Source organism: Bufo bufo, chromosome 4, assembly GCF_905171765.1.
Source record: "Bufo bufo chromosome 4, aBufBuf1.1, whole genome shotgun sequence".
Lineage (NCBI taxonomy): Eukaryota > Metazoa > Chordata > Amphibia > Anura > Bufonidae > Bufo > Bufo bufo.
In genome coordinates this window covers 14,290,087-14,315,943 of record NC_053392.1, presented here as the reverse complement: position 1 = coordinate 14,315,943, position 25,857 = coordinate 14,290,087, and the positions used below count along the sequence as shown (strand labels likewise).

Genomic DNA, 25,857 nt, shown 5'->3' with positions numbered 1-25,857 from the left:
TGGTGGAGTATAGAAGAGACCAGTATAGAGATAACGTGTCCAGGTGGAGTGTAGAAGAGACCAGTATAGAGATAACATGACCTGGTGGAGTATAGAAGGGACCAGTATAGAGATAACATGACCTGGTGGAGTGTAGAAGAGACCAGTATAGAGATAACATGTCCTGGTGAAGTATAGAAGGGACCAGTATAAAGAAAACATGACCTGGTGAAGAATAGAAGACACCAGTATAGAGATAACATGTCCTGGTGGAGTGTAGAAGAGACCAGTATAGATATAACATGTCCTGGTGGAGTGTAGAAGAGACCAGTATAGAGATGACATGTCCTGGTGGAGTGTAGAAGAGACCATTATAGAGATAACATGTCCTGGTGGAGTGTAGAAGAGACCAGTATAGAGATGACATGTCCTGGTGGAGTGTAGAAGAGACCAGTATAGAGATGACATGTCCTGGTGGAGTGTAGAAGAGACTAGTATAGAGATAACATGTCCTGGTGGAGTATAGAAGGGACCAGTGTAAAGATGACATGTCCTGGTAGAGTATAGAAGAGACCAGTATAGAGATAACATGTCCTGGTGGAGTATAGAAGAGACCAGTATAGAGATAACGTGTCCAGGTGGAGTGTAGAAGAGACCAGTATAGAGATAACATGTCCTGGTGGAGTATAGAAGGGACCATTATAGAGATGACATGTCCTGGTGGAGTATAGAAGAGACCACTATAGAGATAACATGACCTGGTAGAGTATAGAAGGGACCAGTGTAAAGATGACATGACCTGGTGGAGAATAGAAGGGACTAGTATAGAGATAACATGTCCGGGTGGAAAATAGAAGAGACCAGTATAGAGATAACATGACCTGGTGGAGTATAGAGGGGACCAGTATAGAGATAACATGACCTGGTGGAGTATAGAAGGGACCAGTATAAAGAAAACATGACCTGGTGAAGAATAGAAGACACCAGTATAGAGATAACATGTCCTGGTGGAGTGTAGAAGAGACCAGTATAGAGATAACATGTCCTGGTGGAGAATAGAAGGGACCAGTATAGAGATGACATGTCCTGGTGGAGTATAGAAGAGACCAGCATAGAGATAACATGCCCTGGTGGAGTATAGAAGAGACCAGTATAGAGATAACATGTCCTGGTGGAGTGTAGAAGAGACCAGTATAGAGATAACATGTCCTGGTGGAGTATAGAAGGGACCATTATAGAGATGACATGTCCTGGTGAAGTATAGAAGAGACCAGTATAGAGATGACATGTCCTGGTGGAGTGTAGAAGAGACTAGTATAGAGATAACATGTCCTGGTGGAGTATAGAAGAGACCATTATAGAGATGACATGTCCTGGTGGAGTATAGAAGAGACCACTATAGAGATAACGTGTCCTGGTGGAGTATAGAAGGGACCATTATAGAGATGACATGACCTGGTGAAGTATAGAAGAGACCAGTATAGAGATGACATGTCCTGGTGGAGTATAGAAGAGACCAGTATAGAGATAACATGTCCTGGTGGAGTATAGAAGGGACCATTACAGAGATGACATGTCCTGGTGGAGTATAGAAGAGACCACTATAGAGATAACGTGTCCTGGTGGAGAATAGAAGGGACCAGTATAAAGATAACATGACCTGGGGGAGAATAGAAGGGACCAGTATAGAGATAACATGTCCTGGTGGAGTGTAGAAGAGACCAGTATAGAGATAATAGGTCCTGGTGGAGTATAGAAGAGACCAATATAGAGATAACATGTCCTGGTGGAGTATAGAAGGGACCAGTATAAAGATAACATGTCCTGGTGGAGTATAGAAGAGACCAGTATAGAGATAATAGGTCCTGGTGGAGTATAGAAGAGACCAATATAGAGATGACATGTCCTGGTGGAGTATAGAAGAGACCAATATAGAGATAACATGTCCTGAAGGAGAATGGAAGGGACCAATATAGAGATAATAGGTCCTGGTGGAGTGTAGAAGAGACCAGTATAGAGATGACATGTCCTGGTGGAGAATAGAAGAGACCAGTATAGAGATAACATGTCCTGGTGGAGAATAGAAGGGACCAGTATAAAGATAACATGACCTGGTGGAGAATAGAAGAGACCAGTATAGAGATAATAGGTCCTGTTGGTGTGTAGAAGAGACTAGTATAGAGATGACATGTCCTGGTGGAGAATAGAAGAGATCAGTATAGAGATAATAGGTCCTGGTGGAGTATAGAAGGGACCAGTATAAAGATAACATGACCTGGTGGAGAATAGAAGGGACCAGTATAGAGATAACATGTCCGGATGGAAAATAGAAGGGACCAATATAGAGATAATATGACCTGGTGGAGTATAGAAGAGACCAATATAGAGATAATAGGTCTTGGTGGAGTGTAGAAGAGACCAGTATAGAGATAACATGTCCTGGTGGAGAATAGAAGAGACCAATATAGAGATAACATGTCCTGGTGGAGTGTAGAAGAGACCAGTATAGAGATGACATGTTCTGGTGGAGTATAGAAGAGACCAGTATAGAGATGTCATGTCCTGGTGGAGAATAGAAGGGACCAGTATAGAGATGACATGTCCTGGTGAAGTATAGAAGAGACCAGTATAGAGATAACATGCCCTGGAGAAGTATAAAAGATACCAGTATAGAGATAACATGTCCTGGTGGAGTATATAAGGGACCAGTATAGAGATGACATGTCCTGGTGGAGTATAGAAGAGACCAGTATAGAGATGACATGTCCTGGTGGAGTATCGAAGAGACTAGTATAAAAATGACATGTCCTGGTGGAGTATAGAAGAGACCAGTTTAGAGATAATATGTCCTGGTGGAGTATAGAAGAGACCAGTATAGGGATGACATGTCCTGGTGGAGTATCGAAGAGACTAGTATAAAAATGACATGTCCTGGTGGAGTATAGAAGAGACCAGTATAGAGATGACATGTCCTGGTGGAGTATAGAAGAGACCAGTATAAAAATGACATGTCCTGGTGGAGTATAGAAGAAACCAGTATAGAGATAACATGTCCTGGTGGAGTATAGAAGAGACCAGTATAGAGATAACATGTCCTGGTGGAGTATAGAAGAGACCAGTATAGAGATGACATTCATTAGAAAAAGTTCTGCAAAAAAATAAAATCACCCCCATCACCCCCGCTGTTCCCGTTCTGACACTTCGTGGCCTTTCACAGATATCTACTTCTTGGTGCCTCACGGCGCTGACCTACCTCAGCGGTGCTCGGCTGAGCGGTCATTTCCTGCAGGCTGACAGGCAATCATTTTCATCATCCGGACAACCCCTTTAACTACTAACAGTAATTTTTTTATTGTAGATTTTTAATGTGTATCTGCAGTAAATCTAGTTGTGGCACAACTCAGCGGACGCTATTGCATTTTTAACCACTTAGTGACATCATTAATTTTAGCCTTAAAAACCAATAATATTTTCCCCCTTTGTGTTCTAGCAGTCATCATTTTTTTTTTTTTATTCTAAATTTTATATTTTTATTTTGCAGGATTAGTTGCAGGTTTTTTAGGAACCATTTTCGGGTATATATAGTGTATTAAATAACTTTTATTATTTTGTTTTTAGGGGGAAAGATAAAAAAACTGCAATTTTTACATTATTATGTGGAATTTCTTTACATCGTTCACTGTGTAGTAAAAATAACATAATTTTATTATGTGGGTCAGTACATTGATGATAATACCACATTTCTATATATTTTTACTATCTTTCTCTCGTCCTGTAGCCTGTCAGCTGCTTCTTTATTCTCCTCCACACTGACAGGGAGGGGGGTGGATGCTTTAGCTGCTCATATCTCTGGTTTGGTACCAGCTAGAGATATTTGAAAGCTGACATTCCAGGCTTTCAGACAATACCAGAATGACAGCAATCTGTTCAGTATAGGGGGAAGATATCACTGTTAGAAATCGGGATGCAGTGAATGCAGCTGAAAGTAAAAGCAGGTTTTACCCAGGATTTTTCCCGACACGATTTCTAACAGCGATATCTCCTCTGTTGCTTGGGCTAATGCTGTCATTTTGGTCTTGTATGAAAGCCTGGAACGTTAGCTTTCATACAAGATATGTTTCTAGCTGCTACCATTCAGGAGATAGCAGCATCTAAACCAGCTGCCCCCCAGCTTAGCTACTTTTCCCACTGCCAGAGCTGGACTCAGGCAAAACAGTTATAATCGTACAGTGAAACTTTCTATTAGACTTTGTGTTCCAGTCCCTCGCTATGATAATAATCTCTGCTTGTTATCAGTGAATGGAAACCTTTTTTTTACATTCAGTTGGAAACCTTTACTGCTCACAGCTGAGACTTTGTTACAATGTAGCCATGTAGACAGTCCTATTTGATGTAACCACAGCCACCCCTGGCTACAATGTGAGTTGGATGGAGCAATCATGTGTATTACAGATGTTTCCAGTCACCTTCCACTGACACCAATAAGGAAAGTCCCGGAGAGAACAAATCATTGTAGACGAAACTGGGACGACCAGGAATTCTGCCAAGTTTACACAGTGTAGTCCCATTACTCTGAGCACCAGATAAAATCCAGAGTCATCGCCATGTGCTGCACGGACAGCAGGTAGACGGGATGGGAGTGGATCCACACCTCGTAGCCAACGTTCCCCTCTCACATCAATGGCACGTGGTGCTACACAGCTTCTACGTCGCTTATTTATAGCGCCATTTGTCCACTCATGATAAACTTTCATCACAGCAGAATGCAGCCTATCACACCTTATATGCCCACCGAGGGATATGTGTGCAAACAGCATATGACACGTCTTATATACCCACCAAGGGATATGTGTGCAGACCGCCCATCACACAACTTATATACCCACGAGGGATATGTGTGCAGAAGACGAATAGCACAACTTATATGCCCACCGAGGAATATGTGTGCAGACAGCCTATCACACGTCTTATATACCCACCAAGGGATATGTGTGCAGACAGCCTATCACACTCCTTATATACCCACGAGGGATATGTGTGCAGACGACGAATAGCACAACTTATATATCCACCGAGGAATATGTGTGCAGACAGCCTATCACACGTCTTATATACCCACCAAGGAATATGTGTGCAGACAGCCTATCACACACCTTATATACCCACTGAAGGATATGTGTGCAGACAGCCTATCACACACCTTATATACCCACCAAGGGATATGTGTGCAGACAGCCTATCACACACCTTATATACCCACCGAGGGATATGTGTGCAGACAGACTATCACACCTTATATACCCACCGAGGGATATGTGTGCAGACAGACTATCACACCTTATATACCCACTGAGGGATATGTGTGCAGCCAGCCTATCACACACCTTATATACCCACTAAGGTGATATCCAGAGATTATATCAGGTGTATGAGAGGTGATATCAGCAGATCAGATATATGTCATCCATATTTCATCCGTATTTTGCGGATCCATACTGTAGAAATGCTATGCCCAGCCCATATTGCTCATGTGTTTGGTGATTAATAAGTTTTTTTTCTGTATACGATCCGCAAAAAACTGATCAAATACGGAAACCATACGGATATGTTTTGTGCAATAACGAAACGGAAGAGGACTTAAATCAGAGAAAAAAAAACCTCAGATACGGAACAGTGAACCTCAGTGAAAAATGGACCGCAAAACGTTCTTGTGTTTTGTTTGACTGTGGACCCCGGGGAGTTCACAAATAGGTTTTGTGAGACAATATGGCAATGAAGACCCTGACCCTATTTGCGGACATATTTTGACAACAGTTTCTGGTGTAAAAATGTTGCACAACTTTTTGAACCTGTTTGACTTTTTTCTAACGGGTATTTTTGCGCCTCGTTTTACACATACGAGTGTCTGGGGGGCAGGGAGTGCATTCTGGGGTTCGGGCCCCAACAAATTTACCAACATTTAGCCTGGAAACAGTAAATGTTGGCCAAAATCTACTCTAGCCAGGGTTTAGTCTACTGTTTCCACCAGGCGCACAGACTACTGAAGGTGCACCTTATATATGACGAGGAGCATGCCTCATCATAAATTAGGAGCCTCTTCCACCAGCAAATCCAGTGCAAAAGGAGAAACAAAGACCAGCGTAAGAATCTGTGTAAGACCAGGCGTAAATGTACAGAAATGACCCTCAAGAGCTTTATTCTCATGAAATCATGGACTGATGCCTTGATGATGTGATGATCTTTATACTAATGGGAGGTTCTGTTCTCAAGTTTCTGGGCCACGTCACAGGGAAACGGATCCTGTGACATCCCCACAGAATCATCTGCCATTAGAGTGTCTGGTTGTCACATGTCTGACAGCTGAACATCTGGAGACAGTTCTTCACAGTACTGAGAAGCGCAGTCTAAGACAATGTCAATGTAATACACTGCCGAGAGTGAACAGCTGTATAGAATTATTGATGATGTAAGCCTCGGCAGATGGGAGGGGGGGGGGGGGGTGGAGCCCTACTACAGGATACTGGGGTAGGTGTGCCTTAAGTATGACCTGTACGGAAGTCAGGCAAATTGTAAGGATGGCGCAGAGGTGTGAACATCAGTCCAACCAGGCCTAACGTATCTAAGGGAATCTATGATGAAGATTCATCAGTGACCTGTACTTAAACGTGGGCGCACATCAATATGTGGAGATCACTTACCACAATGTGTGCAGCCCTTCTGTGTCCACAACATGGGTGCTTATTACCTATCGGCCAATATATGGAGATCAACTACCCAAATATGTGCAGCCCTTCTGTGTCCATACCTTGGCCTCTCATCACCTATTGGCCAATATTTAATTATATCAACTTCCCCAATGTGTACAGCCCTTCTGTGTCCATAAAATGGCCTCTCATCACCTACTGGACAACATGTGAAGATCAACTACCCAATGTGTGCAGCCCTTTTGTGTCCAGAGTATGGACGGTCATCACCTACCGACCAATATGTGGAGATCAACTACCCCAATGTGGACAGCCCTTCTGTGTCCACAACATACAGTACAGACCAAAAGTTTGGACACACCTTCTCATTCAAAGTTTTTTCTTTATTTTCATGACTATGAAAATTGTAGATTCACACTGAAGGCATCAAAACTATGAATTAACACATGTGGAATTATATTCATAACAAACAATTGTGAAACAGCTGAAAATATGTCATATTCTAGGTTCTTCAAAGTAGTCGCCTTTTGCTTTGATTACTGCTTTGCACACTCTTGGCATTCTCTTGATGAGCTTCAAGAGGTAGTCCCCTGAAATGGTTTTCTCTTCACAGGTGTGCCCTGTCAGGTTTAATAAGTGGGATTTCTTGCCTTATAAATGGGGTTGGGACCATCAGTTGCGTTGAGGAGAAGTCAGGTGGATACACAGCTGATAGTCCTACTGAATAGACTGTTCGAATTTGTATTATGGCAAGAAAAAAGCAGCTAAGTAAAGAAAAACGAGTGGCCATCATTACTTTAAGAAATGAAGGTCAGTCAGTCAGCCGAAAAATTGGGAAAACTTTGAAAGTAAGGGCTATTTGACCATGAAGGAGAGTGATGGGATGCTGCGCCAGATGACCTGGCCTCCACAGTCACCGGACCTGAACCCAATCGAGATGGTTTGGGGTGAGCTGGACCGCAGAGTGAAGGCAAAAGGGCCAACAAGTGCTAAGCATCTCTGGGAACTCCTTCAAGACTGTTGGAAGACCATTTCAGGGGACTACCTCTTGAAGCTCATCAAGAGAATGCCAAGAGTGTGCAAAGCAGTAACCAAAGCAAAAGGTGGCTACTTTGAAGAACCTAGAATATGACATATTTTCAGTTGTTTCACTTGTTTGTTATGTATATAATTCCACATGTGTTAATTCATAGTTTTGATGCCTTCATAGTCATGAAAATAAAGAAAACTCTTTGAATGAGAAGGTGTGTCCAAATTTTTGGTCTGTACTGTAGGTGCTTATCACCGATCGGCCAATACATGAAGATCAACTATCCCAATGTTTACACTACAGCTCTTCTATGTCCACAAAAAGGCGCCCATCACCTACTGGCCAATGTGTGGAGATCAACTGTCTCAATGTCAGCAGCCCTTCGTTGTCCACAAAATGGGCACTCATCACCTACCGCCCAATCTCTGGAGATCAGTTACCCCAAAGTACAATAAGCCGCCAACTGGACGACACGGACGTCATTAATTCAAAAAGGAATCTGTATCCCATTATGGCAGATTTTAGCACCTACCTGTGTCGACTGGCAGCCCGCAGTCCATTCTGGGGCTGTGTCATCCCCTGCGCTGTCATCACTTGTCCCTGGGGGGCAGCACCCCCTGTATACAGGTTATATCGAGGAGGGTAGTTAGTGGCGTAGGCTCCACTAATGTACAGTAGGTAGGTTAGAAAACACAACATATTAGACCTTTTCATCATCATCGTTATAACGGTGATCAACTGTAGAGACATTAATTACAATGGACAAGATGGGAAGAATCCAATGACATCCCAGACCAGAACTCATCAGCAGAAGACACTAGAACTGGTCTCCGATTTTCTCACACTTGATGAGGTGTACTCCAACACAGAGACCACCAGTCCAGAACACGTCAGTCCAGGGCTGATTGCCAAGATTTTCATAAGACCCTGAAGGCTCTAAAGTGTCTGAAATAATCAGCAATAAATTCCACAGTGATGTTTATCTGCCTGATGGGGGCTGTAATCATGTGTCAGGAAGATGTTTGGAGAGATATCCAGATAGTAGTGGTAGTACCCTCAGAAGTTAAGCAAGCTGTGGCATTCCTCAACATAACCAAGAACATGTATCCTTATCAGACGAAGCACAAAGTCTTCTGTACATCCCAGACTATGGTCCAAGTGATCTACTACATCACCATCAAAAATACTCCAACAAAGCTCTCCCTCAGCTGTGAAAATCCTCCCCAGATCACACGATCTCCTGGATCCAGATCATACTTTATCTCCTAGGTCTAGATCACGCTTTGTCTCCTGTTTCCAGATTATGCTTGGTTTCCTGAGTCCAGGTCACACTTGATCTCCTGTGTCCAGATGACACTTGGTCTACTGGAACCAGACTGGTCTCATGTGTTCGGTGCCTCCTTTGGGACAGTCCTTTTGCTTGCTGCCCCCGCACTCTCAGGAGCCTCCTTAAACCTCCTTGGACAGCCCAGCACTGCCAGCATCCTCCTGGAGAGGGAGAAGAAAGCCTGGAGCAGGAGACTGTGACTGAGGAGGGGGAGGAGAGAGACAACTGAAAGAAAATCTTTATTCCCAACCCCCTCCCAAAACTTCCTGCCTCCCCTAACTGTCGATGTTAACCCTGCAGATCACCTTCCATCCTGACTGTAAAGAGTGCAAGCTCTGGGGGTTCAGGATAGTGCTCTGTGAAGGACAACTAATGATTGCAAATTCTGCGTTACAGATGTTTCCAGAAATGTCTCTGGTTCTGCGTAGATGCTGAGATCCATGGCTGCCCCCGTATATATACACAGGAGTACTGGCATACATCTGTATCCTCCCTCCTTTCTTTATATATACTGTATATATACCCTGAGCTGCCTATGTATGCCTGTGACTAAGCATCATAGTACCTTCTCTGTATTCACGTGAGACACTGAGCTCTGTAGTATTGTAGACATGGTACAGGGTGTGGCATTGAGTGAATTACAGCACTCAATGCCAGTCTTCTGCATCAAAAGACAGTAAGATATTGTCTTGTAATAGGAAAGCCATGGCTTTTAGAGAAGAAATTATTATTTTACCCCTGTAGAAAGGGCTGGATCAGTTATTTGTATTGCGGACCCAGCAGAGAACATGGGGGTCACTGCTTACGGGTAAGGGAAATGCAAAGGAAGTGCAAAATTCGAAAGGCACACATCACTGTCCAAACCCTAGAGTTATGGAACCTGTGCCCACAAGATGTAGTAATGGCTGAAAGTATGGAGGTATAGGAGTAAGGGTCGGAGGCACATATTGGACTTTATGTAGAGTGTGGATCCAGAAATCTGTTCGGTGGCCACCAGGGTCCAGGCCGATCAGTAGATAGGTATATACATGCTCCGAAAATAATAGTGACACACATAGAGTGGCTCCAACAGTAATTATTCTACACCCAGTGACCCAACAATAATGATGCCAAGCAGATAGGGCCTTTGACAGTATTAGTGGAAACCCAAAAAATTGTGTTCAGTAGATATTGATCTCAATCATTAATAGTGCCCACATAATAATCGTACCAGAGTGCCCCCATGGTGCCTAGATGCATGACCCCAATAGTAGCTTTTCTAGAGAACTTCCCTCTTGGCCCAAAGTGGTCTGTTGTCTACAATGGAGAATGGCATGGGCACAGAGCCAATGGCTCCTGAGCTCTGGCGCAGTTTTCAACTTCATCTGCATTTTTAGGACATGCAAGTTGAAAGCTGAGCTTGACTCATGATCTACATAGACGCCATCAACAATTGACTTGACAATTGTGATTGATGGATTGATGGGTTACTCTGCTGTATGTGAACCCTTGTAGCGCACAATACTCAGAAGATAAATGAAGAGTTTTCGTTCTTTGACACAGAGAAAGAGATGATGGAATGAATCCACCAAGTCCCGGTGATGGAGAAGGAAGGATTGTCCAGATCATACAGAAGAAGTGAAGCTGTGCAGCAGGTAAGGCATGATCTCCTTATACCTTGTGATGTTCCTGAGGAGCACCTCACTGAATACAACTGCAAATATCACCAAGCCCAAAATTCTGGAGAAAATCAAACAATGGGCTGAGGGCTCTGATAAGATAAGCCCCATCTGTGGGTGCAAGGCGTCTACTTCTCACATGAAGGGCATTGATGGAGGCCAGAAGTGACTGATAAGAGCTTTGATCGTAGAGTGGAAGGCTTATGAGAGTTTGCCATATGGATGGAACAATGTGAGCATTATGACATCATAGAGATGAAAGAGGAGAAGCTGCTATTACACTAAAGCATCACGTGGTGGGAAATGTAAAGACGGAGATCAATAGAAAGCAGAACTCCAGCAAGTCTCCTGCCGTATACCACTGAGGCCAGTGATTGACTGCAGCAGTGACGTGCCATACACTGCTCGGAACAGAAACCTTAGGTGAAGACTATAGCTGCCATGATGGCAGTGGATTGAGTGCAAAGTATGTTGTTTTTGTCTTTTATTATATTTAAGAACACTGGGGGAGTTTTGTTATAACTTGGATAGCCCCTTCAAGTTATTAAGAGTTAGGGTTATAGTTAAAAATAATAGCACCATACAGCGTCTGCATAGTAAGCCGCTACCATGAGACAAATACTCAATGGCCTACAGTACAAACTTTAGTGCTTGTAGTTGTGGTGCTCCTCATATGGTGGTGGAGTACAACGTCTATCATCCATGATGCCTTCTGATTCTATCCATGGCCAATAGACTGTGAGAAAATAAACAATGACACAGAGAGAAGGTAAGGGAGGAGACCAGAAGAGGGTAAGGGAGGAGAAGAGGAGATGTTGTGAATGAAACTGTGAGAGGTAGCAGACCAAGAGAGAATAATGAAGGAGACTGGAAGAGGGTAAAGAAGGACACTGGGAGAGAGCAAAGGCGGAAAATAGGAGAGGGTAAAATTGCAGACCTGAAGAGAGGAAGGAGGAGACCAGGAAAGGGTAAAAGAGGAGAACAGGAGAGACTTGGGACAGGTAAGGGCCAAGAAAAGGGAGACCCTGATTTGGTAAGAGGCCGGGAAAGGGTAAATTTGAAGAACAGGAGAGGGTAAAGTAGGAGAACAGGAGAAGGTAAGGTAGATGACCGGGACAGGTTAAAGGAGGAGACTGGAAGAAAGTAAAAGAGAAGACCAGGAGAGGGTAAAGGAGAAGACCAGGAGAGGGTAAAGAAGACCAAGCAAGGAGCAGGTAGAGGAAAGCATGTTGGATGAACACTTTCTTACAGACCCCCGGCTTCATTGCACGTACAATGATTAATAGGAATTAAAGCTGCAAGAGAAGCTGAAAGGTCTAACTAAAGAAGAGCAATAGAGTTCTGAAAGATCTAACTAAGGAAGAACAATAGAGTTCTGGGAAGAAAGCAGAAAGCTTGTCACATCACTGACCAGAAGCTAAGGATCAAAGGAGAAAAAGAAAAAAGATGACCAACACATCACTCACTATGATTAATACCCCCACCCCTGCCTTAACACCACCAGGAACAAAAGGTACCGGGAAAGGAAAGTTTGAAATTAGTGTTGGATCCTCATACTTAGAGGAGTTATCCAGGATAGCCTATCCTTAGACCATCAATATAATTCAGTGGGAGCAGTGCTACACTATGTAGTGGATGAAACTGTGTAGGTCTGGTGCCGCTGATTGAGGGTGTTTCTGGGAGTCAGACCCTGACCAATCTGATATTAATGCACTAGGCCAAAGGTATACAAATCCTGGATCAAAAGTAATGTGGCAATTGTCCATCGACTCATTTGTACAAACAATCTGACCACCATAATGTCAGACTAAACTGTCAGATCAGGGAGACATTAAAAACAAACAAACAACAAGAGAGTGGGATTGTGCAACGTGGAAAATACCAAACACTTGTAGGTTCAGCCAAAAAATTCCTGACTTTTTGAGCCAAGCCTGTATGTGTATGGGGGGGGGGGGGGGGGGTCGGTCGGAAAAGATATCGGTTTCAGATGACAGCTATTGAAGGTGTTTGGCACCTTAAGTAGGTTCTCCAAGACCAAAGACAGCTAATTTTCCCTTTATATATCCTTCCCAAAGTCGACTGCGTAAAGATATCGGTTTCAGATGACAGCTATTGAAGGTGTTTGGCACCTTAAGTAGGTTCTCCAAGACCAAAGACAGCTAATTTTCCCTTTATATATCCTTCCCAAAGTCGACTGCGTACTTTTTTCCCCACAGGGTTAATTAGGGTGGTCTATGGCAGTGATGGCTAACCTCTGGCACTCCAACGGTGGTGAAACTACGCCCCCCAGCATGCTCCATTCATTTATATGGAGTTCTGACAACAGCCAAGCAAGTGCACATCTTGGGAGTCATAGTTTTAGCACAGCTGGAGTGCCAGAGGTTAGCCATCACAGGTCTATGGCATCTTCTGTAGTTTGTTTTGGTTCAGCGCTCAATTCTGGTTCCACCGTCAACTGGAAGCAACGCATTGTCCTTCCCATACTGCTTAGCAGGCATCTTTTCTGTTGCAAGACCTCCCAGTTCACCTCCTGCACCAAGAACTTGTCCACTTAACCCCAATTTCTAAGATCCTGGCCACTCCACCTCTTTTACTAAGTTCATGCCCAGCCCGCCACCTGCTTTGTGAACCGACCCGCACAGTCCGCTTGCTCTTACAATCTTAACACTCCTGGCCTTTCTACAATAAGTACATTTTATATTGTGAATCTTATGCAAAGTTGAAAGCAGATAGAGGCCACCAATTGTACGATGGGTGATCCAGTCTCCGAAGAGAACGGTCGCATGTGCAGTCCAAAGCAGGAGAGACACAAGTGCAATACAGGACACTCAGGACTACAGCCTACAGCCAATGAGCGGCAGAACGGTTGGAGCTCTTTGGATAAAGCAAAGGAATTACAGATATTCTATTCAGCAGATTTTAGAAGAACATGTTTTAGGTCTTGGAGAAGGGTCGTGTGACCAACAGATTCTTCGCTGTAAGGGTATAAGGGTAGTGTGACCTAGAGGTTTTTCACTGTTAGAGCATATGAGTGGACTGACCTAGAGGTTCTTCACGTTAAGGGTTTTCTACTTTATACTTCAAATTTGGCACCTGACAACATTTTACAGCCCACGCAATTTCTAATGCTGCATTTACATGCAGCGATCAAACTCACAATTGTCTGAAAGGAAGCGTTGTGTCCCGACAATCGCCTGCTCGTTAGTAGGAGAGAAGCCCTGTAATTACACACAACGATCTCCTCCACTGTATGGGGACGAACAATAGCTACTGTTATCGCTTGTCTCCATACAGAGTCATTGTTTCTGGGATTGCGCTGTTTCAACAGAAATGATGACTGAGGTATCCACATGAAGAGTCATTTCACCCGATGAATGATGATCAGATGATCTGTGGCACCTTTACAAGAGCAGATTACCTGGAATGAGCATTCGTACGAACAAATGCTCCCAACAATCGCCATTTTAACCCGCCTTAAGTCCTACTGTTTCCATGTACTGTAAAAAAAATTACATTCAGGCCTCTGTTTGCAATCTTGCTTGTAGAATTCCACATTGTGAGAAAGAGTCTGGAGAGACACAGATGCAAGTGGAAGGCTCAGGAGATCCTATAGAGACACAGAGACAGGTGGAAGGCTCAGGAGACCCTGTAGAGACACAGAGACAGGTGGAAGGCCCAAGAGGGCCTGGTGAGGCATAGATAAAGTTGCAAGACTCAGAAGAGACTTGAGAGACAGACAGGTGAAAAGCATAAGAGAGGCTGGAGAGCCACAGAGACAGGTGGAAGGCCCATGAAGGGCTGGAGAGAGACAAGTGGAAGGTCCAGGAGAGCCATAAGAGCCACAGAGACAGATGGAAGGCCCATGAAGGGCTGGAGAGAGACAAGTGGAAGGTCCAGGAGAGCCATGAGAGCCACAGAGACAGGTGGAAGGCCCATGAAGGACTGGAGAGAGACAAGTAGAAGGTCCAGGAGAGCCATGAGAGCCATATAGACAGGTGGAAGGCCCATGAAGGGCTGGAGAGATTCAAGTGGAAGGTCCAGGAGAGCCATGAGAGACACAGAGACAGGTAGAAGGCCCAGAAGAGCCTGGGGAGACACAGATACAAGTGGAAGGTCCAGGAGAACCTGGAGAGACTGTCACCGCCAGCTCTCTGAGAAGGTCTGACAGACGTTCTTCTGTACCTCTTGCATGATGTTCTTTGTTTTGGTTTCACTTTCTCATCTCCTTTCCTTCTCCCAGCTGTCATCTATTTACACTGATTGCCTCCCTTTATATTCCCTCACTTTGCGGTTTATACTTCTTCCTGGATTGTGTTCACTGCTGGATTCTCCTTCTCCTGATTCCTCAGATAAGTCTGTTTCCTTTATTTGTGTTTCTTGCTGGCTTGATTGTAGGTGACCCTGACTCTGTCCGTATTAAGTGCAGGGAGCCGGTGGTCGTGTCCCCTCACTATTATAGGGTTTTCAGGTGTCAGATAGTATAAGGTACGTGGACATGCAATCCTCTACCATAAAGATCTTTGCATGGGCTTAGCAGTCAGGGAGAGCTCTAGGGGTTTTATAGGGCTCACCCATATGCTCCTTAGTTTGGGATCAAGCCAGTCGGATGTTTATTTATAAGTTCCAGCTTTCTGCAACATCATCCGTGACAGAGACATAGATGAAGATGCAAGGCCCAGAGGAGCCTTAAGAGACACACAGACAGGTGAAAAGCACAGGAGAGGCTGGAGAGCCACAGAGACAGGTGGAAGCCCCAGGAAAAGCTAGAGAGAGACAAGTGTAAGGTCCAGGAGAGCACTGAGAGACACAGAGACAGATGGAAGAGCCGGTAAGAAGATATAGAGGTCGATATGATGGGCTACAGACTGGGTCCTGTGCAGCAGTATTCAGCAAGTCCCAGGCAATGGGAGAGACGTGTCTAGTTATGTGCTTACATCAGAAAGTCATTTACAGATTAAGAACTTACTGGAGATGAGGGAACCATTTCAACATTTTTTAGATCAGTTGCGAAACTGAGCCAATTGTCACTTTTGGAGAATAGCAAACATTTTTAATTTTTCTGGCAGGAAACCACTACAGCGCTGAGACATCAGTGACTGCAGTGTTGTTCTGGAGGTCTATCCACCAGAGGACTATATAGACGTGACGTAGTCAGTCAGCTCAGAAGTGCTAGGTTCCCTATGTGTTACTGCAGTGATTAATCTCAGCGAGGTTTGGTGACAGCTAATGTCACTGTTCTGATGGTCTTCATACTGAAGAATGGCAAGTTCTCTCAAAGCTTCCGCGTCCTGCCTAAAAGTAGTCTGTGACTTCTCCCCACACATGACCATCACTTTGTAGAGAGAGTGGATAAAAGGGATCAGGCCTGCTCCTGTGCTCTCTGGGGGCCCCTATTATTAACTTTGATGAACAGAACAGACCTGTGATGTTGTGGGGCCCGTCCCCTCATGAAATTACATAGGTCCTACTGCAGCTATCAAACTTATACTCAGGATGAGGCTGTGGCTGAGCCCAGATGGCAGTATCATGTGTCGTGTCCTGATGGTGTTCCTGGATATAATAATATGTGTAGAAGAACTGTAGAAGGTCCATTAGATCTGTTCCTTTAATATATTATCTATATGGCGTTCTATATCGGACTATAGACGGTCAGCTCTCTCCACATGGTGATTGTTCCACCAGGTGCTTTCCTCTCGTGTAGTAGTTTTGCAGACATTGGACTCCTCCATGAGTGGCCGCAGGCTGTTATGATGCCGAACTTGGCAGGGTGAGGAGCATATTTTTGGTTCTATATTTAGCAGTGTAATGAGCTGGTTACAGACGCCATGTAATGGATCTCATCCAGGACTCTCTGTAGCTGAGGCCACTGCTTCTCATCAGGACATTGAGATGAATTTCTAGAACAATTAAGAAGAATTACCAGGCGAGGGGTCAACAAGCGGAAAATGCCTGGTGATATGAGTGCGATGGGATGTCATCTCACTGCTGACTGATGTGAAGTTTTAGTCAGCAGTACAGGCGGGGGGATGCTCATGATGATGACATTTGGATCAGTGAAGGCCTACGAGGACGGATGTTTTTCTACTTTGGATGTCATGAACTTCCTTCCTTACTCCTTTCACTTTGTGAAAGTCCTAGGATTTTCATGCACAACATTGGGATCGGCTCCATTCTTATTAAATGGCAGGATTTGATATCAGGACATACATGGGCTAGTGGATGCACCAGAGGGGAAGATTGCAGTGGAGAAGACAGTCCTTATGTATTACATGTAGAAGAGGGGGAATACATCAATTATGAGTAGTATGAGGTGGCATCTCAGGAGCTTAGAGAAACCCTATAATATCAAAATTTCATCAACCAATAAAAGCTGCCCAGAAATCACTGCCCCCAATTTGCCATCACTCTCTGCAGCTCACATTCTCCAGCCCAGGAGCCCTATTTGAATGGCAACTCTCAGCTATGCCCCAGCACCTCCACCGTCATCAGACCGTCTCATCCCATAGACAGGGAGACTGGGGTAACCCATTACAGTGAATCTGATATGACAAGGGAAGTTCCCTGAAAGAGTCTGAAGACTTTAGTGTGGAGACAACACTTCCATCATCAGTTTTGGTCTTCTGAAACTATAGAGCAGATTAAGGGCATCCATAGAGAACTTGTTGTCCTATTGCTGCTTCTTCCATGGTTTGCTCAGGTCATCACAAGTTACCTATTTTGAGTTTTGGAGTGTCCAGTGCTTGATTACCCATCCCTTGTGAGACAGAAGGTAGAATGAAGGTTTCACCTCCTTTGTCTGCAAACATTGTAAAGCCTGTAAAGAAGGAGAGCCCCAAACCAGCAAAGAAACCGAGTCTGTAGAGAGAGAGAGAGAGAAAGCCTCCAACCACAGGAGAAACTTGAGCCTATAAGGAGGGAGAGCCCTAGACCCCCTGGACCACAGGAAAAAACTGAGCCTATAAGGAGGGAGAGCCCTGGACCACAGGATAAAACTGAGCCTATAAAGAGTGAGACAGAGAGCCCTGGACCACTGGAGAAACATGAGCATATAAAGAAAAAGAACCCTGGACCACAGGAGAAACCTGAGCCTATAAAGAGAGAGGGCCCTGGACCACTGGAGAAAACTGCCTATAAAGATGGAGAGCCCTGGACCACTGGGGAAAGCCTATAAAGAGGGAGAGCCCTGGACCACTGGAGAAAACTGAGCCTATAAAGAGAGAGACCCCTGGACCACTGGAGAAAACAGCCTATAAAAAGGGAGAGCCCTGCATCACTGGAGAAAACAGCCTATAAAGAGGAAGAGCCCTGGACTACTGGAGAAAACTGAGACTGTATAGAGGGAAATCCCTCGAACACTGGAGAAACATAAGCCTACAAAGAGGGAGAGCCCTGGACCACTGGAGAAAACTGAGCTTATAAAGAAAGAGAGAGAGAGCACTGGACCACTGGAGAAAACTGAGCCTATAAAGAGGGAGAGCCCTGGACCACAGGAGAAAACTAAGCCTACAAAGAGGAAGAGCCCTGGACCACTGGAGAAAACTGAGACTGTATAGAAGAAGATGCCCCAACCACTGGAGAAACCTAATCTTAAAACGCCAGTGAACTCTGGACCGCTGGAGTAACCTGAGGTTATAAAGAGGGAAATCCCTCGAACACTGGAAAAACATAAGCCTACAAAGAGGGAGAGCCCTGGACCACAGGAGAAAACTGAGCCTATAAAGAAGGAGAGCCCTGGACTACAGGATAAACGAGCCTATAAAGAGTGAAAGAGAGCCCTGGACCACTGGAGAAACATGAGCCTATAAAGAAAGAGAACCCTGGACCACAGGAGAAACCTGAGCCTATAAACAGGAAGAGCCCTGGACCACTGGAGAAAACTGAGCCAAAAGGAGAAAGAGCCCTGGACCACTGGAGAAAACAGCCTATAAAGATGGAGAGCCCTGGACCACTGGGTAAAACAGCCTATAAAAAGGGAGAGCCCTGGACCACTGGAGAAAACTGAGCCTATAAAGAGAGAGACCCCTGGACCACTAGAGAAAATAGCCTATAAAGAGAGAGAGCCCTCTACCACTGGAGAAAACAGCCTATAAATAGAGAGCCCTGGATCACTGGAGAAAACAGCCTATAAAGAGGAAGAGCCCTGGACCACTGGAGAAAACGGAGACTGTATAGAGGAAGATGCCCCAACCACTGGAGAAACCTAATCTTAAAAATCCAGTTAACCCTGGACCAATGGACAAACCTGAGGTTATAAAGAGGGAAATCTCTCGAACACTGGAGAAACATAAGCCTACAAAGAGGGAGAGCCCTGGACCACTGGAGAAAACTGAGCTTATAAAGAGAGAGAGCCCTGGACCACGGGAGAAACCTGAGCCTATAAAGAGAGAGAGCGCTGGACCACTGGAGAAACATGAGCCTACAAAGAGGAAGAGTCCTGGTACATTGGAGAAATCTGAGCCTAGAAAAAGGTAGAGCCCTCGAGAAACCTGAGACTATAAAGAAGGAGAGCTGTGGACCACTGGAGAAACCTGAGCCAGGACTCAGAGAAGTCACACAGCATACTTCTAGAAAATGGACCTACAGGAGACGATGCAGATGGCACAAAGATGTTACTAAAACATGTGACTTGTGAAGAAATCTGTGCCTGGTGATGGTATGTGTCAGATGTGACTGCAGAAGAGTTTTAAACATCTGGTAGATATGTCAGTAAGTGTCTGGTGAAAGGCTCCCTACATGATGATGGTGTTCAGGGGCGTAGCTAAAGGCTCATGGGCCCTGGTGCAAGATTTCAGCTTGGACCCCCCTTCCCTCAGTGCTTTGTGATCATGGAGGTAAAAATTGAAAAATTGAAATGGCACCCCCCAACCCCCCTCATGCCAAATTCTTGAACTAACCCCTTCCCTGCAGCCAGAGGTGTAACTTGACCAGCATGCACTTTCCATAATACCAGTGTCTTCTTATGTGGCACAAGGGTCTTTGGGCCCCCTCAGGCTCCTGGGCCCAGTAGCGACTGCTACCTCTGCACCCCCTATAGCTACGCCCCTGATGGTGTTAAACTGTAAGTGGCCAGTCCAGTATACAGTCAGTAGACGGATCTATGTGTCAGTAAGTGGCCAGTCCAGTATACAGTCAGTAGACGGATCTATGTGTCAGTAAGTGGCCAGTCCAGTATACAGTCAGTAGACGGATCTATGTGTCAGTAAGTGGCCGGTCCAGTATACAGCCAGCAGCTGTTCTCGGGGCCCTCAGGCCTCCCCTGCCCCGCTCTATAAGACTTCTCACTTGTATAGATGTTCTTTGTGGAGGAGTCTTGCTGGTCTGACAGATGTGGAGGGCCACAGACACAATACCTGATATCACAGGGGCCCCACAGGACTCCTGACCCTGAGGACCAGGGGCCCCTGTCACTTATCCCTTTCTTTATGTGTGTTATGAGGGAAATGTTGTCAGGGATTGATTTGTTGGGTCTAGGTGTCGGAGCACTACTGCCCCATGATCCGCCCCAGTCTGCGTCAGTATAGCAAAAAACTAAAGGCTCCAAGTGTCCGCAGCGATATGGGTCACATATTTGGGTGCAAACCGGGACTGACACAAAAATCCTCAACTTTTCTACACCCGGCAACTGACATAAAAACTTTATAAATCTCCCTCTTTGTGTTACTCAGTTTCTTTCAGGTTTCTGCATGCTGTCAGTGACTGGAAATATTCATGTTTACATATAATCGGTACAGCCCCTAATATCAAATACTTCTGGTGCCTCTCAGCACAAACGTCCTCCCGTCCTGACCTAATATTTCTTACAGCTGAGGGATTGTTACATTGTATCAGCACAGATGAGGGTATACAGGTTTACAGAAGAGATAAATAATAAAATACGTCTTTACTGAAAGAGATAAAACGATTTACTGTTATAACACAGTTCGCATTGGTAAGAATAGTCGCATACCCCGAGCCGTGTACACAGAGGTCCGCAGAGTAGAATTTACTGACATGTGGCCCTCTGGATGTACAAGTACTGCAGGCAGGGACTGAATGAAGGACGATGGCGATATTCCAGGCTCAGGTCAGCATCATCGGCTGCTCACACTTCAGGATTTACATTGAGCCCAATCAAAAGGCAAAATGTAACGTCTTTACCGGGAATTATTTCATGCTCGTACTGAAGATCCTGAAGGGGACAGTTTTCTTATCCTTCTCCAGGAAATCCAGATGCATATTCCAGATGATGCTTTGTGAAGTGGTAATATTATTTTTCAGGATCCCCCGAGGGACAGAGCGGCCTGGAGGAGACAGAGGTGTCTGGAGGAGACAGAGGGGTCTGGAGGAGATAGAGGAGTCTGGAGGAGACAGAGGAGGACAAAGGGATCTGGAGGAGACAGAGGTGTCTGGAGGAGACAGAGGAGTCTGGAGGAGTTCAAAGGGTCTGGAGGAGGGCAAAGGGTTCTGGAGGAGACAGAGGAGTCTGGAGGAGACAGAGGAGTCTGGAGGAGTTCAAAGGGGTCTGGAGGAGGACAAAGGGTTCTGGAGGAGGACAAAGGGTTCTGGAGGAGACAGAGGTGTCTGAAGGAGACAAAGGGTTCTGGAGGAGACAGAGGTGTCTAGAGAAGATAGAGGGGTCTGCAGGAAGACAAAGGGGTCTGGAGGTAGACAAAAGGGTCTGGAGGAGACAGAGGGGTCTGGAGGAAGACAAAGGGGTCTGAAGGAGTCAGAGGGGCTTGAGGGAGATAGAGGGGCCTGGAGGAGACAGAGGTGTCTGGAGGAGGAAAAATGGGTCTGGAGGAGGATAGAGGAGTTTGGAGGGAGACAGAGGAGTCTGGAGTAGACAGAAGAGCCTATAGGAGACAGACTCTGGAGACGGGCCCTGGAGGAGACATAGGTACCTGGAGGAGGACAAAGGGGTCTGGAGGAGGAAGGGGCCTGGAGAAGGACAGAGGTGTCTCGAGGAGAAAGAGGGGTCTGGAGGAGGAGAGATCGATTTGGAGGAGGATACAGGAGTCTGGAGGAAGACAGAGGAGTCTGTAGGAGGATAGAGGAGTCTGGAGAAAGCCAGAGGAGCCTGGAGCAGACAGAGGTGTCTAGAGGAGGACAAAGGGGTCTGGAGGAGGGAGCGGCTTGTAGGAGGACAGAGGTGTCTGAAGGAGAAAGAGGAGTCTGGAAAGAGACAGAGGTGTCTGGAGGAGACAGAGGTGTCTGGAGGAGAACAAAGGGGTCTGGAGGAGGATAGAGGAGTCTGGAGGAGACAGAGGGGCCTGGAGGAGACAGAGGTGTCTGGAGGAGACAGAGGTGTCTGGAGGAGAAAGAGGCTTCTGGGGAGAACAAAGGGGTCTGGAGGAGAAAGAGGTGTCTGGGGGAGAACAAAGGGGTCTGGAGGAGGATACAGGAGCCTGGAGGAGACAGAGGGCCCTTGAGAAAACAGGTGCCTGGAGGAGACAGAGGGCCCTGGAGGAGACAGAGGGCCCTGAAGGAGACAGAGTTGTCTATAGAAGACAGAGGTGTCTGGAGAACACAGAGGGGCCTGGAAAAGACAGAAGTGTCTGGGTTAAGCAGAGAGCTCTGGAGGGGAAGAGGTGTATGGAAGGGCCAGTGAAGTCTGGACATGGCAGAGGAGTCTGAAAGGGACAGAGGAGTCTGGAGGGGACAGAGGAATCTGGAGGGGACAGAGGAATCTGGAGCAGACAGAAGATTCTACAGGGGACAGAGGTTTCTGGTAGAGGACAGAGAAATCCAGAGAGGGCACAGGAGTTTGGAGAGAACATATGTATCCAGAAGGTGACAGAGGAGTCTGGAGGGTATGTTGCAATACCACTGCACACTCTTTGGTTTGATGCAAATAAAATATATTTTTATTATTGTAGATCCTCCATATAATTAATTGTCATATCAGGAGAACCTTGTCTTTTAGGTATAAGTGAATAATATCTTTGACGTTTCGGTCTAATCCCAGACCTTGGTCACAGAGTCACTGGTAAAAGAAAAAAAAATGATGTAAATACATGGGGTCAAATCATATAAGAAGAATGCAATCATATAGGGAAAAAAGAACTAGTGAGGAAGCTAAGAAAAAGTGAGGTGGGCTGTGCAGGTGGAGACCTGATAATTTAAAGAGATAGTAAATCATTATTGAGCCAAGGTGGTACGTGGCAAGGAGTGTTGAGACGTATAGCTAGGGGGTGCAAACTGTAGCTGAAGAGACAAAAGAGATAGAATGCTCTAGACTGTAAAATTATGTTAATTGGACAACACAAAATAACATAGGCTAATTAGCAATTCAATATGTAGGGTAGGCAAATGAGAATAAAGCACAATTAGACTGTAAGTTCCACATAGGTTGAGGAGTCTGGAGGTGACAGAGGAGTCTGGAGAGGGAAAGAGTTTTCTGGACAAGGACAGAAGTGTCTAGGAGCAGGGATGACCAACCAGCTGCTCTCCAGCTGTTGCAAAACTACAAATCCCGCCATGCCCTGCTGTAGGCTGATAGCTGTGGGCATGCTGGGAGTTGTAGTTTTGCAGCAACTGAAGAGCCGCAGATTGGCCATCCCTGGTCTAGAGGGACTCGAGAGGTCCTGAGGGGACAGAGAAGTCTGGAGGGGACAGATGAGTCTGGAAGGGGACAGAGGAGTCTGGAGGAGACAAGGGCACCTGGAGTGGACAGAAGATTCTACAGGGGGCAGATGATTCTCATGAGGGACAGAGGAGTCTGGAAGGGACATAGGGGTTTGGTAGATGCTTATTCCTCTTCTTCCCATTGGAAAATATACATGGGTGAATAATAGGGGTACCATCACTGAATGTTGCAGTCACCATCAGGGACCATTCACAGCATGAATATTTGGCCACCTCTCTCTGTGGAGATGTCCTTAATGTTCCAATTTTATACTCCACTTCTTCACTCACAGACTTTTTATTACACACACGTCATCTATGAGGGACGGGCGAACACTACATTATTTCATCTACATCATCTATGCGGGCTCAGGTGGACATACATCTTGTGTGCTGACCTGGATGTGATGTTCTATTCGCATAGCCCACGTGGAGGTCCTGAGAAGATCCTGATTATAAAACATCCATTGTTCATTGTTCACGTCTTCTCCATCTCATGACTGACACATGGACCGGTCAGAGGCCATCGCACATTATTCAACCCTTCCTCATAGCGTTCCTCCACTATCTTCTTCGGGACTCATTAGTTTTCTTACCAGTGGTAAATATATGACAATTGTTTTGTCATATATTGGACCTGATGACCTCTGCTGAAGCTGGATGTCTGCCACACTGTAATATCGTGGGTGTCATCTGCTGTGTGTCCAGTAACAGTGACCCGTGATCATGTCATGACCAGGGAACAGGAGATGAGTGGAAATTATCATTCTGGTTGACTCTGTATTTATGAAAAATGATCATCTGTTCATCATGTCAGCTCTTGGTGCTCAGGTTATTTAGATGCTGCCCTCTTAAGAGCATATTATGGACACAGGTACAGGGCACCATTAGCCCCAACATCTCATGACATCTAACACAGAAAGCAATCTGCCCATGTAGACTTTTGTGATCAGGAGTTTTTTGGCCTTACATTCTTGTTAGAGGAGAGACAATGTCTGCAGGAAGTTGTCCACTAATTATCTACACTGATCACAAGAAGATCACACTGATCACCTGCAGGCCACCTATAATCTGAAGCATCACCAGCTGAGATGGTTTCTGGTTTTCTTGTGACTTTGAGCTCCACATTCCATAGCACATCTGTTTTTTTAAAGACTATTTTCTTGTAGCTTCATAAATCTCCCCCATTGTGTCTCAGAGAGGCGCATCGGTCACGTCTACATCCTGACAAGCTCTTTAACTTATAAATCTCCATCTGGACTCCTCCACCATCAGCTGAATGTCCAGACGGAATTAGGTGCCTGAATGATTTTTTTGGAGCATTGCGTCTTCCTAACAGGACAACCAGGTAAATCTGCTGTCCCTGTGGTAGAATATTAGAAGTTCTCGCTACAGTGCTAGTCTGAAGATCCTGTTATACAATATACCGATTGAAAAAAAAAGCTCGATGATGCGCCTCATTGAGATGAGGCGCATCATTCGAATGACAGAAGCAGGATAGTCATTTTGATGAATTACCTTCTATCTAGGCCGTTCTGACCTAGTGGTTAAGACATTTTGGGAGCAGAGGACACATGCACATGGTGAACAGGCTCCGGACAGCCCAGACAGGCCACCAGTAGAGAGGATCGTTTTATCTGCTGACATGAATGAGCTGCTCCCAAAGTTTTGTTGTCCACCATCCAAACACAGGTCATGACACCCCTGTCTCTGCAGAGACCATTTCCAGGCATTTAGCAGAAGGAAATTTGGTGCCATTGAGAGCTAGTCACCATTGCCTTCGTTTGCAGTGGTGTTGTGAACGATAAACCTGGACTGCTATGGACTGGGACTATATCATCTTTAGTGATGAACCAAGTTCTGTTTGGAATCCAGTGATGGTTGGGTTTGATTATGGAGGCCACATGGTGAGCACTTCAAGCCTGCCTTTGCTGTGGAGCAACACACTACCCCAACTGCTGGTGTGATGATCGGGGAAGCCATCACATACGACAGTTGGTCACCCCTGGTAGTGATATGAGGAACATCAACAGCTCAGTGATATGTGCAGGACATCCTGCCACCACATGTGTTCCTGTCATGGCAGGGCTGACAACTGCTGGTGTGATGATCGGGGGAGCCATAACATACAACAGTCAGTCACTCGTAGTAGTGACAGGAAGACACTAACATCTCAGCGATATGTGCAGGACATTCTGCCGTCACATGTGTTCCTCTCATGGCAGGGCTGACAACTACTGGTGTAATGATCAGGGGAGCCATCACATATGATAGTCGGTCACCCCTAGTAGTGATACGAGGGACACTAACAGCTCAGTGATATGTGCAGGATCTACAGGCCCAGCCATACCGAACCTGTATGTATCCATGCCCAACCATACCTCATCTTGTATCCAGGCTAGGGACTGTATCTCATCTTGTATCCAGGCTAGGGACTGTATCTCATCTTGTATCCAGGGCCGGATTAAGAGCATCATGGGCCTGGTGCAGAAGATTTTAATGGGCCTTTTTATAGAAAATGAAAATGCAACGCAGAGCAACTTTTTATAGTACAAA

The 25,857-nt window shown here is 45.5% G+C and overlaps 1 protein-coding gene across 2 annotated transcripts in view; it reads right to left on the bottom strand.

Moving 5' to 3' along the window:
- The window catches only part of EMILIN1 (elastin microfibril interfacer 1), a 32,778-nt gene extending 23,539 nt beyond the window's left edge, over window positions 1–9,239 (bottom strand). For both annotated transcript variants that reach the window (XM_040426847.1, XM_040426848.1), the window contains exon 1: window positions 8,246–9,239. In XM_040426847.1, the coding sequence (XP_040282781.1) occupies window positions 8,246–8,463 (218 nt within the window). In that variant the 5' untranslated portion in view covers window positions 8,464–9,239. The remainder of the gene's footprint in view (window positions 1–8,245) is intronic.
- Between the last annotated feature and the right edge of the window lie 16,618 nt (window positions 9,240–25,857).